The sequence below is a fragment of the Athene noctua genome, chromosome 1 (assembly GCF_965140245.1).
Source record: "Athene noctua chromosome 1, bAthNoc1.hap1.1, whole genome shotgun sequence".
Taxonomy (NCBI): domain Eukaryota; kingdom Metazoa; phylum Chordata; class Aves; order Strigiformes; family Strigidae; genus Athene; species Athene noctua.
Window position 1 is genome coordinate 236,341,492 of NC_134037.1, and position 22,334 is coordinate 236,363,825.

The 22,334-nt window shown below is 41.8% G+C and overlaps 1 protein-coding gene across 1 annotated transcript in view; it reads left to right on the forward strand.

Moving 5' to 3' along the window:
• The window catches only part of FOXO1 (forkhead box O1), a 69,484-nt gene extending 47,723 nt beyond the window's left edge, over positions 1–21,761 (forward strand). Inside the window, exons 2-3 of the mRNA XM_074913739.1 lie at positions 15,792–17,148; positions 17,549–21,761. Coding sequence (XP_074769840.1) covers positions 15,792–17,135 — 1,344 coding nt within the window. The 3' untranslated portion in view covers positions 17,136–17,148; positions 17,549–21,761. The remainder of the gene's footprint in view (positions 1–15,791; positions 17,149–17,548) is intronic.
• Positions 21,762–22,334: the final 573 nt, after the last annotated feature.

Here is a 22,334-nt window from a genome sequence, read left to right on the forward strand (position 1 = left end):
TAAATAAACTTGGTTAGATAAATAATATTGGAAAACATGCCTTAGTAAACATGCTTGCTTTTTTCTGTTTCATCCTTGTTTTTGAAGAGACCCTTATGTGATCCATGGAACAAATAACTTCCTGTGTCTTGATAGCTATTGCAAATGACAGCTTCTACTGCTGACATTCCTGCTATTTTTAATCTGAAGTAAGTTTGTGTTCTGTAATTTTAAAAAAAATTTTTTTTTGAAATGAGTGCCTCATTCTGACCTAGCAAGCTGATTTGCTCAAGGAAAGACCTTGCGCATCTTTGGAGCGGCACAGGGGCCTATGTTGCTTCTCTCTGAAATTCTGCAAGAGGAAAAACTAAACTGTGGTACTTACAAGAAGCAAAAGCTGTCAGGAGACAAATACTGAGCAAATCCCTGTAGAGTGTCTTAAGACTTCCTTTGCAGACCTTTGAATTGATTAGGGCATTTGAGCTCTCTGTCTCAGCTGTGCTTCTGACATACTGCTTTAGTGTACATCTGGGGAAAGCTGTAGGAGAGCTCCTGTGCCTTCCTCATCTTTGGGCAAAGGCACGGGAGGGGTGGGAGACCCATGGCAGCCTTTGTGATTGTGAAGTTGGATGTTGCAGTCCTTAAATCTGAATAACTAGTCAGGCAGGGTCAGACTGCCCAGTTACCTGTGGGCTTTTCATTGAGGGGGGGGTGGGAGCAATGATGGTGAAGTTTCCACCAAGCAAAGACTGTGACCTCCGGGAGCACAGAGCCTAATCCAAAAGTTGGTAGGAGCTTTTTTGAGTTTGTGGGACTAGTGAAGGGGAATGTGAGGCTTTTCAAAAGCAGTATTTTCTTTTCCGAACTGATGAGACTCATGGCAATGTCCTTCCTGGGACACCTCTTGTTGAACCTGGCAGGCCCCAGCAGTCTGAGAGCCTCCTCATGTCAGGCTCTTTCCAGGGGAATGGGAGAATGAGTGAGGTTTGCTCTGAGCAGCCATGGTGAGGCCAGTCTCCTGGCATATATCAAATGGAGAAAAATAGTAATGGGAGGAGATTAATTAGATCTAGTCAGCAGGAGAAAAATAGCACCCAAAATGCCTAACAAAGCTCCTTTTTGTATAACAGCATCCCACTCTGGGAGCTGTCTTACCCTGTGTTCAGCATGGTCCCGCTAGCAGCAGATGTGTATGTAAAAGGTCCCAAGCTACAACGGTGTGGCTTACTTTCCTTTTTTGTTGTCCTCATTGTAATATTTTACTGTTTTTCACAAAAGGATGTTTTGGTATTATAATGAATGCTGATGCACCTGAATTCTTGAGCTTTACTGTTAATTCCATTCTTGTCATTAAAAACATGGCTGCGTCTTCTGCTTTTTACTTTTCATGTTTGGGAAGGAAGAAAGCAAGTAAATACAGAGCTGATGGCTTAAGTCGCTGTTGCCAGATGACATTCTATGGGAATGTGGACTTGCCAGTATGTAGATTGTAAATAGTCCTTTGATTTAATGAGGGTCTGTTAAGTACAGAGCACAGCCTACAGTAGTGAGGGAATAGGAATGCTTCCAAAAGGGGTGTGAGGGAAGAAATTACCCTTTAGCTTTCCCTCCTCTGTGTGCCCAGCTTGCTCTGAGAAATAGGACTCTGCCTCCCATACGCTACTGAAAGTTGTGAGCGTGTCTGGGGGTAACTTGGTTCAGAGTTGGTGGTACACGTTTTGCAAGATTGGGTGACTGTGGCTTTATAATGCTGAACAGATGTCATAAGAAACAGTGATGAGTGCCAGCGTTTCTTGAAACTGCAGCCTGGAGAACATGATAGAAAGAAGTGTTTGAGAGGAAGATGATGTCATGAACTGTGCAACCACCCCTCAGGACTCCTCTGAGTCCCGAGATCCTCTTGTGAGAAAATAAACTAAAACCCCTTTAAGTATAAGCTATGCCTTATGCGAAAGAGGGTGGCTGCAACTGGCCAGGCAGTGAAGACGGGCAATCCTCACTGGAATATAGCTCGAGGCTATAATGAAATTTGGATTTTTGAAATTTGAAATTTTTATGGGCATTGTAGTAGCAAATCATGTTATATAAAATATACTGGACTGTGGGAGCAAGCTTGAATTGGAAAGAGCTCTCCCAAAGAGAGTGTGCTGGTGGTCTGGCATGCTTCTGTGGTGGTGGAAAAAAGTACCAAGGCAAGCTGTGCTCAAAGAAACTGAGTAGAAATACAATACCTAGTATATGTGCTGCCTCTTTAGGATGTACGAAGAGGAGTAATTGGAAATCAGAACTTGCTTCTTGTAACTTTGGAGTAAAGAACAAGTACGAAAAACAGAACACAAAGAAAACTGAACAAATTTTGACCGCATAAGGCAATATCCTTTATATGTTTGCAGATGATGCAGTAGTTTAAAGAGAACTTAAATCTGATCCCATTTAAGCTATTTTATTAAAAACTTCAGAAATCTATTTTTTCTGCTAATAGTTTGTTAACAAGAAAATGATATTTTATTTTCTTTTTACATTAGAGACAGATAAAGGGAGAATTGGCTAGAGGAAAAATAAATAGTAAAACCAATGGCTTTATACACTAGACCATACTCATGTGCAAAAGAAACTAAAGGAAGGAGAAATCTCCCTGTCTTCTTTCCTCAGTTTCTCTTGGTTACTACAGCAACATCAGATATTTACAACATTAGTTGAAATCCAGAGGGTGGATGTTATTTTTAAGCTGACACTGTCCCCTTACAAATGTGAAGCCTTCAGCATCTTTACCACTAGATGCAGTAAAGAGTCTCTAAAGATGCACTAAAACAAATCCTGCTCAACTCTGTTTTATTTTCCTTTTTGTAGTTTTGGGGACTATACTAAGATTTTGCTAGCCTATTCTTGCACTTGCTGTAGTCAAAATACAGATCAAATGCATAGTGAGATGTAGCATAAGATACCGTTCAGCCTGTAAATGGAAGGCTTTGCCCTTCTTTTTACAAGACTTGCAGTTTCCTTCAGCCAGGGATTTCCTGTGGGGCACAGCTAACCCTGCTGCAAAGGAAACTTGCTGCTTTCATTGACTTTGTTTCTGAAAAACTAGTATTCAGTGACACCCATGTCCGGAAAATTTGAGTCCTTTCCTTGCTAAAGGAAAAGGGCTCCCTCTGCTATGCTAGTATAAATATAATAAGAAGATGTATTTATGTTTTGCTTTTTATTTTTTTTTAAATCTACACAAAGACTCAGTCAACCCAATTTTTTGTATTACTGCGCTTGTACAACCTCCTTGATATGTTGCTTCCCAAGGTAAGAAATACAGACAGACTTGGTGCCTTTCCTGCCAACAAAGAAACATCTCTCTGCTGCCCTTGTCAGGTGAGTTTGTGCGTTCTAAGAGTTGTGGGCGCAGTGCTGCAGGTGCGCTTAGCTCTGTCTGTGGGTTCATGGCTGCAAACTGGCAGCAGCTCCTTCCCCATGTCCCTAAGGAGAGGTATATGGTCAGGCAGTGGGTATCGTTGCAGGTGAAATAAGTCCTGAAGCCTCTTCAGCCACAGCTAACCTGTGGGCAGTACAGCAAATGGGGCAAGTGTGTGGACAGCCTGTGTGTGCAGTGCATCCTGCTTTGCTTTACCAGTTTCAGTTTTAACTTTTCCACTGTTACTGGTAGCCCATTGCTTGTAAATCCATCAGGTCCGGGCAATCATTCCAACCGTTTAGGTTGTCAGTGATTTTGTGAAAGCAAATAGTCTTGATACGTGAGAACGAAGAGAAGATGTGTGTCTCCCTAGTAAAGCATCCAACTGAAACCAAACATTCAGGATTAGCTTGTGCCTTTACCTAGGCAAGTGGCAAATGACTGCTTTGGTCATTATGCAGGACTTTTGGCATGTAAAGTTTATGTGATTTCTCAGGCAGGGGTCTTTCCAGTTGTTTCACTCATACTATTAAAGTTTTTGAAGTAATCATATCTGGTTTGAAGTAATCGTATCTGTCTGGTGTCGTTGTCATCCATCCCTGTCCCGTCCCCTCCCCCCCTTATTTTTTTTTTATTCTTGGAAGTTCTCTGCCTCTCCATAAAGACCAATGCAAAAAATGAGCCCTATTTTCAGACTGATGTTTCTCACCTCTGTGGTTTACACGGAGACTTTGCCCTATTTCTCACTTTATTGCTTCTTATTAGGGAGAATGTATTTCTAGTGTTCCTTTTAAGATGATCTGCTGGTCTAATTAGTATTGATATCTTTAGCATGTTTACACATTTGTACCTCTTCATTAGTGCTAACAAATGTCAATAAAAGGCAGCTTAGTTTTAGAAAGAAAAAAAAGGGAGAAGCTTTCTATAAACAGTGCTGTAGTTTTGTGATGAATTGGGTGTAACTCTGGAGAGTGGCAGAGGTGAAACAGACTGTCTGTTAAACAGGAAACGAGTGATTAACATTTTTTGTCCTCTGATCATAATTATTCCCACTGGCTGAAAAAAAATAAACACCCCTTAGTCTCTCTTTATTATAGTCGCAGAATAAAATTTTAAGCTATTAGTCATTCTGGCATTGTATGGATGAACTGCTACTTTATTACTCCAAATTTGTATTTATTTATTTTGGTAAACTTTGCTGATAATTGTGATTCATGTTTTCCTTGCAATAATCTGCTTGTGCTCTGCATTTAAAGACAGCTTTGCCTCAAACTGTTAGTTGCTTTCCTGGTTGCTGTGTTAGAGCCTGCAGTGAATAATTGTAAGAGTGCTACCTGCCTGTCATGAATTGCAGCGAACTTCTCACATCTTACTGCACTACAGATAATTTTAATGGTTTTAATCCCTTTGATGAACACACATTAGCAGTGGTCCATGGTGCTAATCTTGGCTTCACTGTCATTCAGTGTGGCATTGGTATATCTGCAGGTGTTCTCTTGCTTACCTTTCTTGAATGAAATTCTTCTTGTACACATGATGGCCTGTATTACAGAATTACAGAATTGTCTAGGTTGGAAAAGACCTTGAAGATCATCCAGTCCAACCATTAACCTATCACTGACAGTTCCCAACTACACCATATCCCTCAGGGCTAAGTCGACTCTACTCTTAAACATCTCCAGGGATGGGGACTCCACCACCGCCCTGGGCAGCCCATTCCAACGCCTCACAACCCATTCTGGAAAGAAATGCTTCCTGATAGCCAGTCTAAACCTTCCCTGGTGCAACTTGAGGCCATTCCCTCTTGTCCTATCCCTTACTTGGTTAAAGAGGCTCATCCCCAGCTCTCTGCAACTTCCTTTCAGGGAGCTGTAGAGGGCGATGAGGTCTCCCCTCAGCCTCCTCTTCTCCAGACTAAACACCCCCAGTTCCCTCAGCTGCTTCTCGTACGACCTGTGCTCCAGACCCTGCACCAGCTCCGTTGCCCTTCTCTGGACACGCTCGAGTCATTCAATGTCCTTTTTGTAGTGAGGGGCCCAAAACTGAACACAGGAATTGAGGGGCAGCCTCACCAGTGCTGAGTACAGGGGTAAGATCCCTTCCCTGTCCCTGCTGGCCACCCTATTGCTGACACAAGCCAGGATGCCATTGGCCTTCTTGGCCATCTGGGCACACTTCTGGCTCCTGTTCAGCCGGCTGTCAATCAACCCCCCCAGGTCCCTCTGTGACTGGCAGCTCTCCAGCCTCTCCTCCCCAAGCCGGTAACGCTGCTGGGGGTTGTTGTGGCCCAAGGGCAGCCCCCGGCATTTGGCCTTATTGAAACTCCTCCAGTTGGCCTCAGCCCATGGCTCCAGCCTGTCCAGGTCTCTCTGCAGAGCCTCCCTACCCTCGAGCAGATCAACACTCCCACCCAACTTGGGGTCATCTGCAAACTGTACTCGATCCCCTCGTCTAGATCATCAATAAAGATGTTAAACAGGAGTGGCCCCAAAACCGAGCCCTGGGGGACACTACTCGTGACCGGCCACCAACCACATTTAACTCCGTTCACCACAACTCTTTGGGCCCGGCCATCCAGACAGTTCTTTACCCAGCAAAGCGTGTGCCCATCCAAGCCATGAGCAGCCATTTTTGCCAGGAGAATGCTGTGAGAAACGGTGTCAAAGGCCTTACTAAAGTCAAGGTAAACAACATCCACAGCCATTCCTTCATCCAATAAGCAGGTCACCCTGTCGTAGAAGGAGATCAGGTTTGTCAGGCAGGACCTGCCTTTCATAAACCCATGCTGACTGGGCCTGATCATCTGGTTGTCCTGCATGTGTTGTGTGATAGTACTCAGGATGAGCTGCTCCATCAGCTTCCCAGGCACCAAAGTCAAGCTGATAGGCCTGTAATTTCCCGGATCATCCTTCCGACCCTTCTTATAGATGGGCATCACATTGGCCAATTTCCAATCTGTTGGGACCTCCTCGGTCAGCCAGGACTGCTGGTGAATGATGGCAAGAGGCTTGGCGAGCACCCCAGCCAGATCCTTCAGCACCCTCGGGTGTATCCCATCCCATAGACTTGTGTGTGTCTGTGTGATGCAGCAGGTCACTGACTGTCTCCTCCTGGAACGCAGGGGGTCGTTCTCCCAGTCTCTGTTTTCTGGCTGAGGAGGCTGGATTCCCTCAGTACAACTAGTCTTGCTATTAAAGACTGAGCCAAAAAGGCATTAAGGACCTCAGCCTCTTCCTTCCTTCCACTAGTTACCATATTTCCTCCTGCATCTAGCAGGGGATGGAGGCTCTCTCTGGTCCTTCTTTTGCTGTTCACATACTTATAGAAACATTTCTTCTTGTCCTTGATTTGTTGAAGCCGGATTAATTTCCGGCTGGGCTTTAGACCTCCTGATTTCTGCCCTGCGTAGCCTCACAGCATCTTTCTAATCACTGTGTGTGGCTAGCCCCTTCTTCCAAAGGCTGTAAACTCTCCTTTTCTCCCTGAGTTGCAGCCAAAGCTCCCTGTTCAGCCAGGGTGGTCTCTGTCGCCGGCTTCTCTTAGAGCACCTGGGGACCGCCTGCTCCTGAGCCATTAACACTTCTTTCTTAAAGAGCGCCCAGACTTCCTGGGCCCCTATACCCTTCAGGACCGTCTCCCAAGGGATCCTGTCAAGATGCCCAACTAGACAAAGCCAGCCCTTTGGAAGTCCAGGATGTCAGTTCTGCTTCCCCCTCTCCTGGCCTCTCTAGGAATAGAGAACTCTATTATTTCATGATCTCTGTGCCCTGGTCCGTCTCCAACCACCATGTCATCCACCAGTCCTCCTGTGTTCACAGAGAGGAGATCCAGCAGGGCACTTTCTCTGGTTGGTTCTCTCACCAGCTGCGTCAGGAAGTTATCTACCACACGCTCCAGGAATCTCCGGGACTGGTCCTGCTCTGCTGTGTTGTATTTCCAGCAGATGTCTGGGAAGTTGAAGTCTCCCACAAGAACAAGGGCAAGCCATAGTGTGATTTCACCTAAATGCCTATAGAATATTTCATCCACCTCTCTGTCCTGGGTGGGTGGCCTATAGTAGACTTCCACTACACCATCTGCCATGTTGGCCTTCCCCCTGATTCTAACACAAAGGCACTCCACCCTGTCTTCACTACACAGAGCAATCATAACTGTCCCTAACATACAGCGCCACCCCACCCCCTCTCCTTCCTTGTCTATCCATCCTAAAGAGCTTATAGCCATCAACTGGCACACTCCAGTCATGGGAGACATCCCACCATGTTTCTGTAATAGCCACTACATCATAATTTTCCTGTTGCATCATGCCTTCAAGCTCCTCCTGTTTGTTACCCATGCTGTGTGCATTGGTATACATTCTGTGGAAATGTTTTGAAAGACACATTATTTTTAATATATAAAAAAATATATACTAATTATATCTGACCTCTGCTGCTTTTTTAATTGAATCCCTTATCAGCTTTTCTATGATATCACCTGGGACTGATGCCAGGGCACCCAGGTTATGCGTGTCTCCTCCTGCTTTGCTGTTTTTGTGTTACTGCTGTAATTGCAGCACAGGCTGCATGCAAAGGCCAAAGGCTTAAAGAGGGAGGAGGAGAGGCCCCAGTTATAAGGGCATCCTGATTTTGAAATGTTCCTCTTCAGTGAGGCCCCAGTGTTAGCAACCTGTGTCACCAGTGAACCTGGGAAATGCTTCTTCATCGTAAGCTATATATGTACATATGCATAGATACATGTTTTGTATTTGTGAAAACCAGAAATGTTTATTTACAAATACAGAACCCTTATATTTGTCAAACACTTGTTTTTTATCTGTTAGAATAGAAAGTTTACAGCATCAGTTTTGTAAAGGCAGCATTAGGATTTGTCTGGATCACCAAATACATAGTTATCCCTGCTAGCTTTGAATTTTTTTCACATCTGGTACTTATTTCTTCCCTTATTTTCTACACTTCACAACTTTTGTTTTATCCTGATGGCTATTTGCTTTTTTTTTTTTTTAAAAAAAAAAAGTTTTAACACTGTGTTGCTGCCTTCTTGTTGCCTTTCTCTTACCCCTGGAAACTGATACATTTTAGACAAACCTGTGGGCTGTCTTGGCTTCCCAGATTATTCTACCAGAGAGAGAGGAAGTTCCATTTGACAAATCCCTTTTAAAAATCTCACAATTTTCATATGCATCTTCGTCTGTTGTTTTTCCTAATCAGTGTCACTTAGTTTCCTTGGCTTTGAAATGCTAGCAAATGTTTATATATTTGGTGTATGCTGTGTTGATGTTATATCATGCCTGTATTATGGTTATAGAAATAATTGTAGTTATAAAATGAAGTTTTGGCACTGATGTAGGTGATCGTTAACCTGTTTGTGGCTCTGTCTCTCTCTTGGAGGTACAGAAAATATAAGGTTGGTCATAAGAAGTTTTGGTTTGGGTCATCACATGTGCAACAGTATCCAGGTGTGGGCTTGCCCTGTGTGTATACTTCTTATACCGTGCTTTACCTTGTTTGTGGTTTTTACGCTTGTTCTTTCTAAATGCCTGTTCAGGGGAAGTAGGCAGGTGTTATCGACTCATTAGAAATGTCCAAACTGCAATTATGGAAAAGTGCTTTAAAGGAGTCTGCCTAAAATCAAGAGAAGGGTATCTGAGGATAACAATTGGTAATTACTCAAATACATGTCAGTAGAGCTGCCAGTTCTGACATGTAACTATGCATAGCCAAGTCCCTTAAACATCCATGGCTGGAGCTGTGCATGTATTTTGTTATTACATACCATGTTCCAGAGGAGAAAGCTACAGTGGTTGTGAAATCCCGTCCAGTCCTTGGAGCCACGTGTGGCAACAGGATGCAACCTGGAGGATGGCCAAGCCCCTTTGGTGTCCAAAGTTTTTTTTTGTCTCCTACAGCTATGAGAGGGAAGTGTAGGAGAGTGTAAATCTGAGGATTTAACTGCAGAATATGCAGGATTTAAATTCATGCCACTGACAGGTGGTCACAGGAGACCCCCCTCTGTTCAGGAGAGACATGTATAGTGACCATATAGTGATAGCTGTCCCATTCTTGTATGTTCATGCATGCAACAAGGGATGCGTGGCTGAAATCTTAAATTAAACAGTCTGTGAAAGTATCTCTATGTTTGGTGATGGTGTTACATGGGTGGTAGTCTGGGAAAGAGTCTTGCTGTGCCAGAGCACAGAGAAACAGTGCAAGGTCCCCCTAGAAAGATTGAAGTGTTTATGCACTTTTTCCAGCTGACACTTCTTAACCATGTAACAGTGCAGGACAAAAATGAAGTCAAACAAAAGCAACCCCCCAAGAACAAAGGACCCAAAAAAGCATGACCTGTTTGGGAGGAAATCCTGCCCTTCCACCTTCATGCAGCTGCAGGTGGCAAATTGCCAGCATCTTCTAAATATGACTCTTTGACCTGAGGCTAAGTGACATGCTTTCTGTACATGCTCTTATCTGACAATGGAGAACGTTTCTAAGCTGTAATCAAAGAATGCTGCAATTGGGTGGCAAAGATAGCTATTTCATTAGCATTTGAAGCCTCTGACACTGCAGTCAGATGTTCCGTTGTGTTGGTGAACATTGTAGTACCAGGAACCCTTTTCAGAGAGAAATGTGGCTAAGGCTGCCTTACGAACAAGTGTTCTATCTGTTGACCAAGTGCTTTTGAGTGTCCAACACTAGCTCTGAGGCAAACCCAAGCTCCATGTGCAGCATCTGCTTCTGAACTACTTGTATCTCATAGTTATCAGATAAGACACACAGGATTGCCTTACACCAAACTTGTACCAAAGGAAATTCTGGTACATCTGGAGTTATCAATGTTCTCTTTCCTCCTTAGCCTCTTCACCCTGCCCCTGCAGAGTTGGCAGTGTGGTTGAAAACCACAGCAAAGCAGGTGCAGGCAGTGTAACTATTCCAAGTAGACCTGCCTGTTTCACCAGGCATGGTCCAGCTTAGCCTTGGATAGATGCTACGTGGTGCCACTTGCCATGGTTATCCCCTGCGGCTGCTGCTGCCTGGCTGTTAATGCTGAAGGAACCCTGAGCAACTGCGCAGGTAAACTTCCTGTCCTTCGCATACTTTTCTAGGAGATTTTTTTGTGACTTCTTTTTAGAGTGGTGCTTGCCACTGAGGGTCCAGGAGTAGGGTGATTTGAACAACTGGACCTGCTGTAGCGTCCCCATACACAGACCTTGAGAGGTCTGATATCTTCTGTAACAGCAAATGAAAATCCTGGTGTCTTCTCTTTGCTGCAAAGGTTTTGCTTTGGTGGTGTTTCCACGGAGGGGCTCTGCTGTTTCTGAATCCTGCTGTAAGCTGTCAGTAACAGGACATGCTAACATGACTGACGCATGTGCCAGCCACTACTGATCACAGTAGACACCTTTCAACAGTGATGATGTTAGCAGATGGGTTTCTGAACTTCTCTCCTACTAGTCCTCAACTCTAACTTTTTTGCCAAGCATGTTCCTATTTCAGTATTCTCCAACTATCAGTTAAAATAAATAAATAAGCAATCTCCCACTTCTCTCTCTTTTTTTTTTCTTTTTTTTTTAGTTGTGATTATTTTAGAGGGTCATACCAGAATCAGCCCTGAAAGTTCCAGCTCCAGCTTCCAAATCCATTTCAGATATTGTTTAGAAAGATCTGAGAACTACAGCATGCTGTGGCCCAATCTGTATTTGCAGCCATTTCAGCTGATGGTAGTGCAAGCTGACTAGCAACATGTGTAGACTGTCCCCTTGGATGAGGTGTAGGAAGCAGTGGACTGCTGAGATGTCTTCTGAATGAAATACTGATGGGCAGTCATTGGACTGTTAATTTTAATGGAAATGTTTGACCTCTGTGTTATGGAAGCATTCTTGCTCTTACGGCCTTCCACTTTGTTATGGCTGCCTCTAGAGGCCAACACCTTCTGCCTTTGTTACTAGTTAGTGGTGAATCTCTTTTCTGAGATGCCATGGCATACTTATTGCAATACCATCAACATATGCACCTTGATAGGAAATCCACACATTTTGTAAAATGTATTGGCTGTTGCATCCATTCCTTGCTCTCTGTTTTGGTGGCTACCTCAGTACTGTGGCAGAATGGGTGCTGCCTGTGCCTGCATGTGAGGGTATGAGGGTGGGAGACACCATGGACACTTGTAGGTGCTTCTACAAAGTTTGGGTCTTGCAGCTTCCTGGATAATCACAGATCCACAGTTAGATCCTGCTTGGAGAGGTTTGCAGGGGCAGCAGGAGCTCTGCTCTGTTTTCCTCTCCCTTGTGTGCTCCAAGGGCTAGGGTAGAGGAAAGATGGCCAGAATGACTGTGGTTTTGCTTCAGTAAGTACAGGCCTACAGTGTTGTAAAGTTTTACAAAGCAGCTGTGTTTTCGGGTATTTCTTTTTACTAAAACACCAAAACAATTTACTGGAAAAGTAATTAAATACCTCAACTTTAATTGTAATAGGAGTATGTTTGTTTTTTTTTTTAGCAATTAGTAAGGTAAAACTTAAGTTGCATGTTTTAGTATGAATATCTTGGATTTCAATGCAGTATCAGGTATCAGCAGAACTATTTGCACCCAGGGATTAAATGGCTGAGACATTTATTTCTTTAATCATTTTAAAACATAAAGCAGTTTGAGGTTTTTTTGTTGTTTGGAAGAGCAGCAAGCAGGGCATTCTCGCAGCAGTGCGGTTCAGCTGTAGGAAATGTTGGAAATGTAACTGAATGATATAAACGTGTAGATTCAAAGGAATAATTTTCTTGGCTTCATAAGTTTTATTAGCTGGTATGTGCTCATCACGCTGCATTTCGCAGATACTGGGTTTGCATATTTTGGCTCTTAAATCAGCAAGCAGTGATAAGCATATCCATGGTTCCCGATCCATATGATGAGGTATGTTATGAAGTTGGTTCACTGACCAAACAGGAGTGGAGGCTCTTTGCACTTTATCTCAAAGGCAAAACTCCATCCCAGGAAACCCCACAGGTGGCAGTAACCCTGCTGCCATCCTGACAAGGTTTTGGCAAGATTCCAGTATGGATGCTCTCAGAGCGATCTGGCATGTGTCGCTGCTGTGTGGAAACCAGCCTCAAAACGTGGCAGCTTGCTTTTTGGGTCATTCAGGCCAGGTCTTGGGAGGCTTTGCTTCGAAGTGCCTCTGAAAGCCATGGCTGAAGGTATCTCACAGTGTGCTGGGGCCGGCGGTGCCGCTGAGCGCCCGGCCACTGACAGCCGCGCCACTTTTCCCACTGCCAAGATCCACTGCTGAAACTACACTTTTTTATCAGGTCATGTTTGTGTCTGGCAAAGATTTGTAGACACAACATCATTAACAGCAGTGCATATTTTCACAAGATTTACCTCTTCAACACTTTTTCCAAGTTAGTAAATCATAGCTTCTTTAATGTCCTGCTGGCTGCGTGAAAAACAGGAATTTATGTAACAAGCTCTGGGCCGCAAACCTTTTCCTGTTAGGAAAATTTTTTTTTCATTGCTGGCAGAGTTAGGAGACAGCTCTGTTACTCAAAGAGCGACCTCAGATGTCCTCAGTACAATAATACCAGATTATAACATTTTTGATGACTAAGGAATAGCAGCAATTTCTTAAATATTTAACACTTCTGTTGCAGAGAAGAGGGAACTGAGCCTTAGCACGGCATTTTCTCTGCCTGATGTTTTGTGTGTTTGATATGCCTATTTTGATAGTAAACAGTAAGCCTGAGCCAACTGGGTATGTTTACAAAATACAGTAAAAAAATGAACTGGCGCAGGAGGTTTTTTAATCAACAGACGTGCAGAACAACTTTCTTGCGACATTTCTAGTGCTGGACGTGTGTCAGCCAGGGATTCGGCTGTGGTCCTTGAGTGAAAACAATGGGCTGTGCCAGGCAGGCCTCACGCGGCTTCTCAGGTGGCCCTTGGGTCCACAGGCAAGTCCAAAGATGGATTTACAGGTTTACCCTCCTGATGTGTTAGCTGCACCTGGTGAAAATAAAATGTCAAAGCCTTCCCTTACACCCTGTAGCTAGATAGAGGATGAGATTTTGATTGCAGTGTTACCTGCAGTGAAGAGATACAGTTCTATGTTAATTAGTTACTATGAGAATAGCTTCCTTTCAAAATTGAGTAAGGAAGCACTCAAATTGTCGCTGGTGTTTGTTTAACCGGGATAATTTGTTAAAGGTGGTTCTTTGGAGGGGAAGGAGAGGTTGGAAAGGCATCTGAAGTTAGGCACATGGTTTGACTCCTTGCTGTGCCGGTTGAACAGGGAGATGCCATGAGGCCGTGTTCTGCCGTCTTCTGCTGTCAAAAAGCACCTCGTACCCGTCTTGGGGTGAAGCTGCACTTCTGTGGGGGTAGTCTCAGGACACAGATGCCTGTAAGGTGTTCCAGGACTGTAATGCCTCCTTGCTGCCCTCATCTGCTGAAGATCTCCAACCCCAGAGTAACCATTCCTGTTGCGCTCTGCAGGTGGCCTGGCCTGCTTTGGCTGGTTGGCTTTTTGTGGTCCACAATGTGTCATGGCACTTGTAGGGAATTTGAGCCTGTTGTCTCTGATTTGAGCCCCTGAGATGACTGTTTACACCTGGCATGCCTCCTTATGGTCTTTGCTCATTTTCTTCTGACAGCTGGATGTATAGACAATGAGGAAAGATGTGCATCTTTGAGAAAGCAGATGTACACAGGAGAACAGATAGAGAAGGAAGACATTTTTGGAGATGCTGCTATCACAGGCAGCACTCTGGGTTGGGAAATACAGCAAAAGCAGCCAGAGACCACAGCAGTGGCTGTATGCCTTGTCCTCTGGTTTGCCTCACAAGGTATGCAAAGCTCCTTGAGCTGTATCATCCTCATGGTTTGGTGTTGGTAGTGGGTCTTGGGGTTCATCTTAAAAACTTCAGAGAAGATAGATGGGGAGGAAAAATGTGGAGAAACAGGAAAGGTAGAACAGGGGGTTTTGTAGGTCTAGCAGCCATTTAGTGTTTTGAGATAATTGGCCTACTGGCCCGTTGGTCAAGATCAGTCTTACTCTTCTGTTTTCTAGAAACAGGCTTTCCATTTTTGTTCCCCCGAATTTTTCTCTAGACAAATTGCTAAAAATGACTGAGTGGAAGGCAGCTACTGCCACTGAGATCTAATTTCTGTTTTACCTATTTCATGTGTTGTTTTGTGGTTCCCTCCTACTCGTTCTGCATGAGTTGCAGTCCTAGCACAGACTGTGGGTCCCCATGTAGACTGTGCTACTGTCCCACCCTCCTACCAACATACATGGCTGCCTATTTCAGCACTCTTTGAACTTGTGGCTTTTTGTTAGCAATTATGTCAAAACATAGGACAACTTTTCTGTTGATATAATGTTCTTTACATGTGCTCAGCAGAAAATTACACAAGGGAAAAAATGTTTATCCACAGCTTGGTAATACAAAGGGTAGTTTCTTCTTAACAGGTCAATCTGTGGTCTTGGATTTGGGGTTTTGGGATCTTTTTCTTTTTCTTCTTTTTTTTTTTCTTTTTTTTTTTTTAATATATATTTAAGAACAAAACTTGAAACATTACTTGTGGCCAAAGAGGTAATGAAAAGCTTCAGTACCTCTGGTCAGTCTTGAAGCACGAGATATCCTGTGCCCTTGATATTAGAAGAGTCAACTTTGCATATTAAAATACTGATTTTTTTTTTTTTTTTTTTTTTTTTTTTTGGAAGACAGTTTTAAGACTGGGGTTTTAAATGCAATTTTGTCTATGCTGTTTGCATTTCTTTCTCCCTTATGATTTCTTAGGAAATTTGTGATGTTTATTTATAAAACTCAGAACTTAATCCTCAACTGGTGTTCTATATGTGTTTTCTCACATAACACAAGTAATATAAACCTCACTAATGTTCAGTGGCAATACTCACAGGCTGGCATGTTTGCAGAGTTTAGGCTTGTGCAGGATGAGAACCCATTATAAAGATCATAGGACAGGATCTAGCATTTCTGATTTTTGCATAAAATAATAACAAAAAACCCCCTAGGTTCAAAAAAGGTTCAACTCATTAGAGTGAAGGTGATAATGAGATCTTCAGTTGTCATCTTGGTCTTCTAGTATATTTAGTCTCCTTTGAGGAATTTGTTTTTCAGAACAGCTCCTTCAGTATTTTATTTAACTTTTTATAACATCAGTTGTGGTTGGGCCACATGACAGACAAATTGATGTGGCAACTCTTTGCAAGCTCATTTCAGCTAGTTCTGAGTGGTGAGCTGATAAAAGATGTTTCCAGACTGGTATGTTTTCCCATTTCATGATTACCCCTGTATTTTCTAGTAAAAAGAAAGAGAGTATGTTTGCAAAGGCGGATATTACTATGGCATAAAATACACATGTTTTCTCCCATTTCTTACACTTTATTTTGTTTTTCAGAATTCAATCCGTCACAATCTGTCTCTGCACAGCAAGTTCATCAGAGTGCAGAATGAGGGAACAGGGAAGAGTTCCTGGTGGATGCTCAATCCTGAAGGAGGAAAGAGTGGCAAATCTCCTAGGAGGCGGGCGGCATCCATGGATAACAACAGCAAGTTTGCCAAAAGCAGAGGAAGAGCTGCCAAGAAAAAAGCATCCCTTCAGTCTGGTCAAGAGGGAAATAGTGACAGCCCTGGATCGCAGTTCTCGAAGTGGCCTGCAAGCCCCAGCTCTCACAGTAACGATGACTTTGATAACTGGAGTACATTTCGACCTAGAACTAGCTCTAACGCTAGTACGATTAGCGGAAGACTTTCTCCTATTTTGCCAGAGCAAGATGATCTTGGAGATGGGGATGTGCACTCCATGGTATACCCATCATCAGCCACCAAAATGACTTCTACTCTACCCAGCCTTTCAGAGATGAGTAATTCTGAGAACATGGAAAATCTTTTGGATAACCTTAATCTCTTGTCACCTAATACATCAATGACTGTGTCAACCCAGTCTTCATCTGCTACCCTGATGCAGCAAACACCCGGTTACTCATTTGCATCCTCAACTACAAGTATAGGTTCACCAAATCCAGACTACAGGAAATTTACATATGCTCAAGCTAGCATGAACTCTTTGCCCCAGATTCCTATGCAGACTCTTCAAGACAGTAAATCAAGCTATGGATCGATGAGCCAATATAACTGTCCCGCAGGACTTCTGAAGGAGTTACTGACTTCTGATTCTCCACCGCACAATGATATCTTGGCATCAGTGGACACTGGTGTTTCCCAGGCTGGTGGCAGGGCGCTGGGCCAAAGTGTGCTGATGGTCGCTAACTCGGTGATGCCAACTTACGGCAGTCAACCGCCCCACAACAAAATGATGAACCCTAATGCCCGCCCTCACCAAGGACATAACCAGCCAACACCTGCAGTTAATGGTCGTGCCTTGTCACACACAGTGAACACCATGTCACACACATCAGGTCTAAATCGCCTGTCGACAGTGAAGACTTCGTTACAAGTGCCTATGAGTCACCCAATGCAGATGAATGCTATGAACCCGTACGCCCCTGTTAACAGTTGCAATGGCTACGGAAGGGTGGGAATTGTTTCCCTTCACCAGGAGAAGCTTCCCAGTGACTTAGATGACATGCTAATTGAACGGTTGGACTGTGACATGGAGTCAATTATCCGTAATGACCTTATGGATGGAGAAACGTTAGATTTTAACTTTGACAGTGTATTGCCTAACCAAAGTTTTCAGCACAGCGTAAAGACAACCACACACAGTTGGGTGTCAGGCTAGGATGTAGTAGGAGGTAAGCTGTGCTTTTTATAATAAATCTGAAAAACAGCTAAAAGGAAAAAGAGATGTCAAAATGCTTAAAATCTGGGTGGTCCTCTATGTTGGCATGCAAAGTGCCTCTATTACAATCATTCACTTTCCAGTCCTTTGTTAGTTTTAAAATGAGGTTTGCACTGGTGCATTAGGATTGCCCTTTACCAACTTCTGTTGCTTTGAGTGGAGCACTAATGTTTTGCCATTAACGTTTTAAACAAAAAAACTTGCTGGTAACTAGCAATTAATCAATACATTTTTTTTTCCCCAATTGGGGTATCTTAAAGCTAGTTCAAGCATATTTTAATAGATTTAATCTTTTGGTGTGAATGTTAATTTGTTCTTTCTGTTGTTTGTTTTTTTTTTTTTTTTCTTCCTAGGCTACGGTTATATTCTCCAGACTTGTCTGACAGCAGGAACTGAGAAAAGCAGTACAAAGATGTCCTTCACCTTCCTTTTTAATTTTCTTGACAAAGCTGTGCGCATGCACTAGCTTTTTTTGGGGTCTTTTTTTTTTTCTTTTTTCTTCCTTTCGTCAGAGTTGGCAGCAGACAGAGTATTTTCCTGTACAGGATGTTTGCCCAAGGTTTGCAGGTTATGTGCTGCTGTAGATAAGAACTGTGCAATTGGAAATTTCATTACTCTGAAGTGCCAAATTCACTACACCATATAATCACAGCAAAGACTCTTACTTACATCATGTTGTGCTTTCGGTTTTGTACAGTATGATCTGTAGAAGAAGAATTGTTTTTTAAGACTATCTGTTTTGGTCCAAGAAAAGTTTATAAACTTTTGTAAGAATACTGTGATGATCTCATGCCCTAAATAAGTTTAACCTTCGTTGATGTTACCTGTGTTTTGATGAATTGAGATAACTGTGGACTTGCCTTGCAGCAGTATGAACTGCATTGTTTTACTCAAAATTGCCACACATTTCATATGGGAACAGAATAGCTTGTTAAATATGATCCTACTAAACTCACTGACTATTCAAAGCAAACAGTAGGTTAAATGCCATTTGATAAGTTACATGTATTCATGCAAATTTATGCAAGAATATATCTGGATTTCATTGTCAGACTAATGACTTTACTGTTGGATTTGAGATAATTTTTGGAATACTTTCCAAGCTATTTTTCTTATAATTAAAGTCTACTTTTGTTACATAGGCAACTTAAAAAAAAAAAATCTGAGATCGGGCAGCATTCATAATCTCTTCATTTTGTACAGTATTTTAACTGGATTAAGTACATGTTTTTATAAATTTCCCTAGCACTTGGGAGTGCTAATAAAGGAAAAGCTTAATAAGGATCTTGAATACAAAACATTTCTGTCCCTTTTTTTGTTGTGTGATGTATAAATATAGACAACTTTATGTTTAGGAAATATTTAATCAGTTTTATATATGCATTTTTAGAAATGTCATCTGCTTCTACTATCATTTTAACCCTGACTACCACAAAGTGTTAAGTATTCATTGTTAGATGCTTGTACAATGCTTCACATTTATATTTATTTCATGGAGGTCTCATAATGTTTGTGCACTCAAGAGCAGGACCTTATGGATAAAATTCATAATTTTGATAAAAAGTGACAAAATTATCATTTACATTAATTAGCAGTAGTTTTAGGGTTTGTCAGTGTTTCTGTTGTAATGCAGTACCTTTGAAGAGGCAGAAGTGCTGCTTTTGAATGGGAGGCTAAAACTTGTGTGATGACCTATTGCAGGACAAAACATTACTTTTTTTTTTTAAGTAAGAAAGATTAAGAAGTGGCAAAGTTATACAAATACATGAGATGTAGGGTAGGGAAGAACATCAATGACAGAGGCCTTGTTCCCGTGGAAAAACTTGCTCTTGTTGGAGTAGGCACACTGACAGCTACCTGAGTGTTTTCAGGATTGGGTCTTGGATAAACAATTTCTGATTTTCCATAATCACATGATGTGGTTTTTATGGATATGTGGATAACAGACCTCACCTGTCTTTTCACTGATTGCTACATATCATTTGTGTTACAGAAATCCTTGGAGCTTTTTTATGCACTGACAGGATGAACAGTTTTTGTTCTAGGGCTGGCTGTTGTGCAGAAGGGGAGAAATAAATGTTTTTCCACTGATTTTTCTTTTGTCTACATAGCTCACAACTGGAAAATGTTTTAACTGAAACTTATCTTCACTGTAGTGATGGCGTATGTTGGAGAAAGAAATGGGATATGCTAAGAAAATGAAGTTTAGCAACAAGCCATATATTTAATGATCCTGTAACGGCTTTCCTAAGGCTCTGCAATGTGTTTATTGATGTGCTAGCATTTAGCTCCCTGTTGGGCTTAAATCACTACTAATTACAGCTGGTCCTACTTTTTTAGATATCCTATTACAGTTGTCAGCAGTTCCAGGGGTTGATGTTAAGCTGTCCTGTGATACAGGATCTCCCCCAGCGTGAAATCAGTCTTTGAATTTCTGTTGAGCAAAATGAAATGTTCCTAGTGCTGAAGCCTCAACGAAACCGCCTGCTTTTACAGGCAAATATGTCTAGTAGCATCTTCACCGTCAAATTCATAGTCCCTGAAATGATTTTACACTCCCAGGTAAATCCTGACAGAGGAGCAAACGAAAGGCTCACATATGGGTTTCCAGAGATCCTTCTTTCTGCTGAGTGTGCAAAAATGTTTGCTTCCAAATGGGCACTGATATGCATAGGCCAAAGTAGTCATAAAATTCACCTCTGCTTGCAGAGAAAGCAGTACTTACAGCTATACTCCATGGGGTTGCAGCTGAACATGCTACATGTAACAATATACCTCCTGTTTATTATTACTGCTACTGTATAACTTCCTATATACAGATATTTTCTTCATTTCCTTTTATAACTATGAATAACATAAATGTAGCCGTTCCTTAATTACAACAGTCCGTAGGAAGCTGCTTTTAATTATTATGAGAAAACAGTTGTAGATAATCAGAGGTTTAGGCTGTATGGTCAAATTTATTTCCTTTTTTTTTTTTTTTTTTTTTTTTGTGGTGCCATTCTAATACTTTGCAATTGTAATTCTGGAATACTGTGAAGTCTGGTGAAGGGGCATGTTGTCTGCCTTGAAAACAAACATTATGTGACCTCTAGTAATAAATCCTTTTTTAGTAAAAGTACCAAGTTTCTAGAGTAACTTAGTTTGTCAGAATTGTTGTAAATGATTGGTTTGTGAATTGTGCAGATGATCTTACCTATGCAGCCTTGTTTTTGACTTTTCTCTGGTTTGTACTGTTATTAAAAGTTTATTGTATTATAGAGCTGTTCAGATATTTTAAATATAAAGATGTATTGTTTCCATAATATAGCTATATGATATATGTTTAGGTAGTAGATGCATTAATTGGAAAGCTCTGCTTTGATAAACTGACAATTTGCCTACATTTATAAGCAAAAGTCATATTGCTTATCATTGGCTTAAGTCAACAGAGCATCCCTAAGAAGACAAGTTAAAATTGGACCAATTATAAAACAGTATAAAATTTGCACTTGTTAAACCACTGGATATATGTTAGTACTTTTTTATTTTTTTACTGATTTGAAATTCCTATTTTCATTATGAAATTGCTAGGATCCTTAATTTATGACTGATTTTAAATATGGTATTCTCATTATTATTATTATTTTGGTAATCACAATGTAAAATGCAGCATGGTTTATGCAAGCAAAAAGCAAATTACTTGGCATTAAAACTGGCCTCCTTTTTGAGGGTGTTCCACAAACCAGCAATATCGTGAGAGATTGGCATGTACATACTGCTAGTTCTACTTGCGAGTGGTGTGACAGCTCTTCAACGCTTCACTGCTCTGACTTAGTCACATTGCAGAATTAAAATTCATACGTGGATATTTTCAGAAAAAGTGCCTGATGTACTTCTACAGACACATGAGAACAATCCCTGACAGTTTGTTGTATAAAGCCATAAATGTATATAAATTACGTTTAAAAGGTTTTGTGTCCTTTCTTGTATACGGAGAATGAGATTTGTATGAGGATTCTACTTGTGATTAGTAATCCTTCTACTCAGACGTTGTCGTAATCACTTTCCTTACCGTGTAATCTTTTTAATGATGATGATCCCATTTGGACAATCCTGATGGCATTAGCAATTTTATACGGAAAAATACCTCATGGTACCAAGTCTTGCCTGGCAAGATGATACCATATTAATGAGCAAACACTAACTGCAGAATAGTTCACAAATTTTCCATTACTTGGTATAAAGGAATTTCTCTCTCTTGGCATTGCTTCTGGAATTGGAACTGTAGCAGGTACAGGAACCTAATAGGGCTGTGTTACCAGTGTTTTATCACAACATAGTGTGCTAAAAGTAACTTGTTTACAAGTCTTTGAGACTAAACGCAAGAAGAATCCATGCCTGACTTGGGGCTCATGAGAGATCTTTGTGTAGAGACGCTTTGTTACTGGAAGCTGCATTAGGCAGCATCAGACCGTATTGCCAGTGCTTCAACAAGTCTAGTTCAGAGAAAATTACAAAAAAGTCCTGAAATCCTTTCAGAATGGGTATTTGTAAGTAAAAGCTCTTAATAAAATTGCTATGACATGAGATGGTAATTAGTGTATCAGAATGTTATGTAATACATTGTTAAAGAAGAAGAAAAAAGGGGATGTAACAACCATCAAACCACAGGAAAGAATTAAGTCTTTTAGTCCAAATTACATGTTAGATCCTAATGCTACTAAATGTGGGAGAGAGCCGGCTCTGGAGAGACATTTTTCTCTTCCCTCCGCTCCCCCTGTGAAAGCAAGATGTTTCACAAATTCCTCTTGGCCCTCTTTTCCCTCGCTTTCGCCTCTTGTCTTCCTCTGCTCCTCCTGCCTTCCTGAAGTGTGTACCTTTTCTTGGAGTAAAGTTTTTTCATTGCCAAACATTTGGGCTATATAGGACAGCCTGCATGGTGCTGCTCCTTTCACAGCTGCACTTTAATGCTGTGGTGGCAGGAGCACTGATGTGAGTAGAAAAAGCAGGAATGTCTCATTTATTTATTATTTTTTTTAAAATTTAAATTGTGTTTCAAAACAGAGCTGGAAGAAAGGAGGAGAGGCTGCCAAAACAGACAGCCAATAACACCCACGCCACAGTAGTCTTGTGAGGCCCAGAACCCTGCTTGCCTGC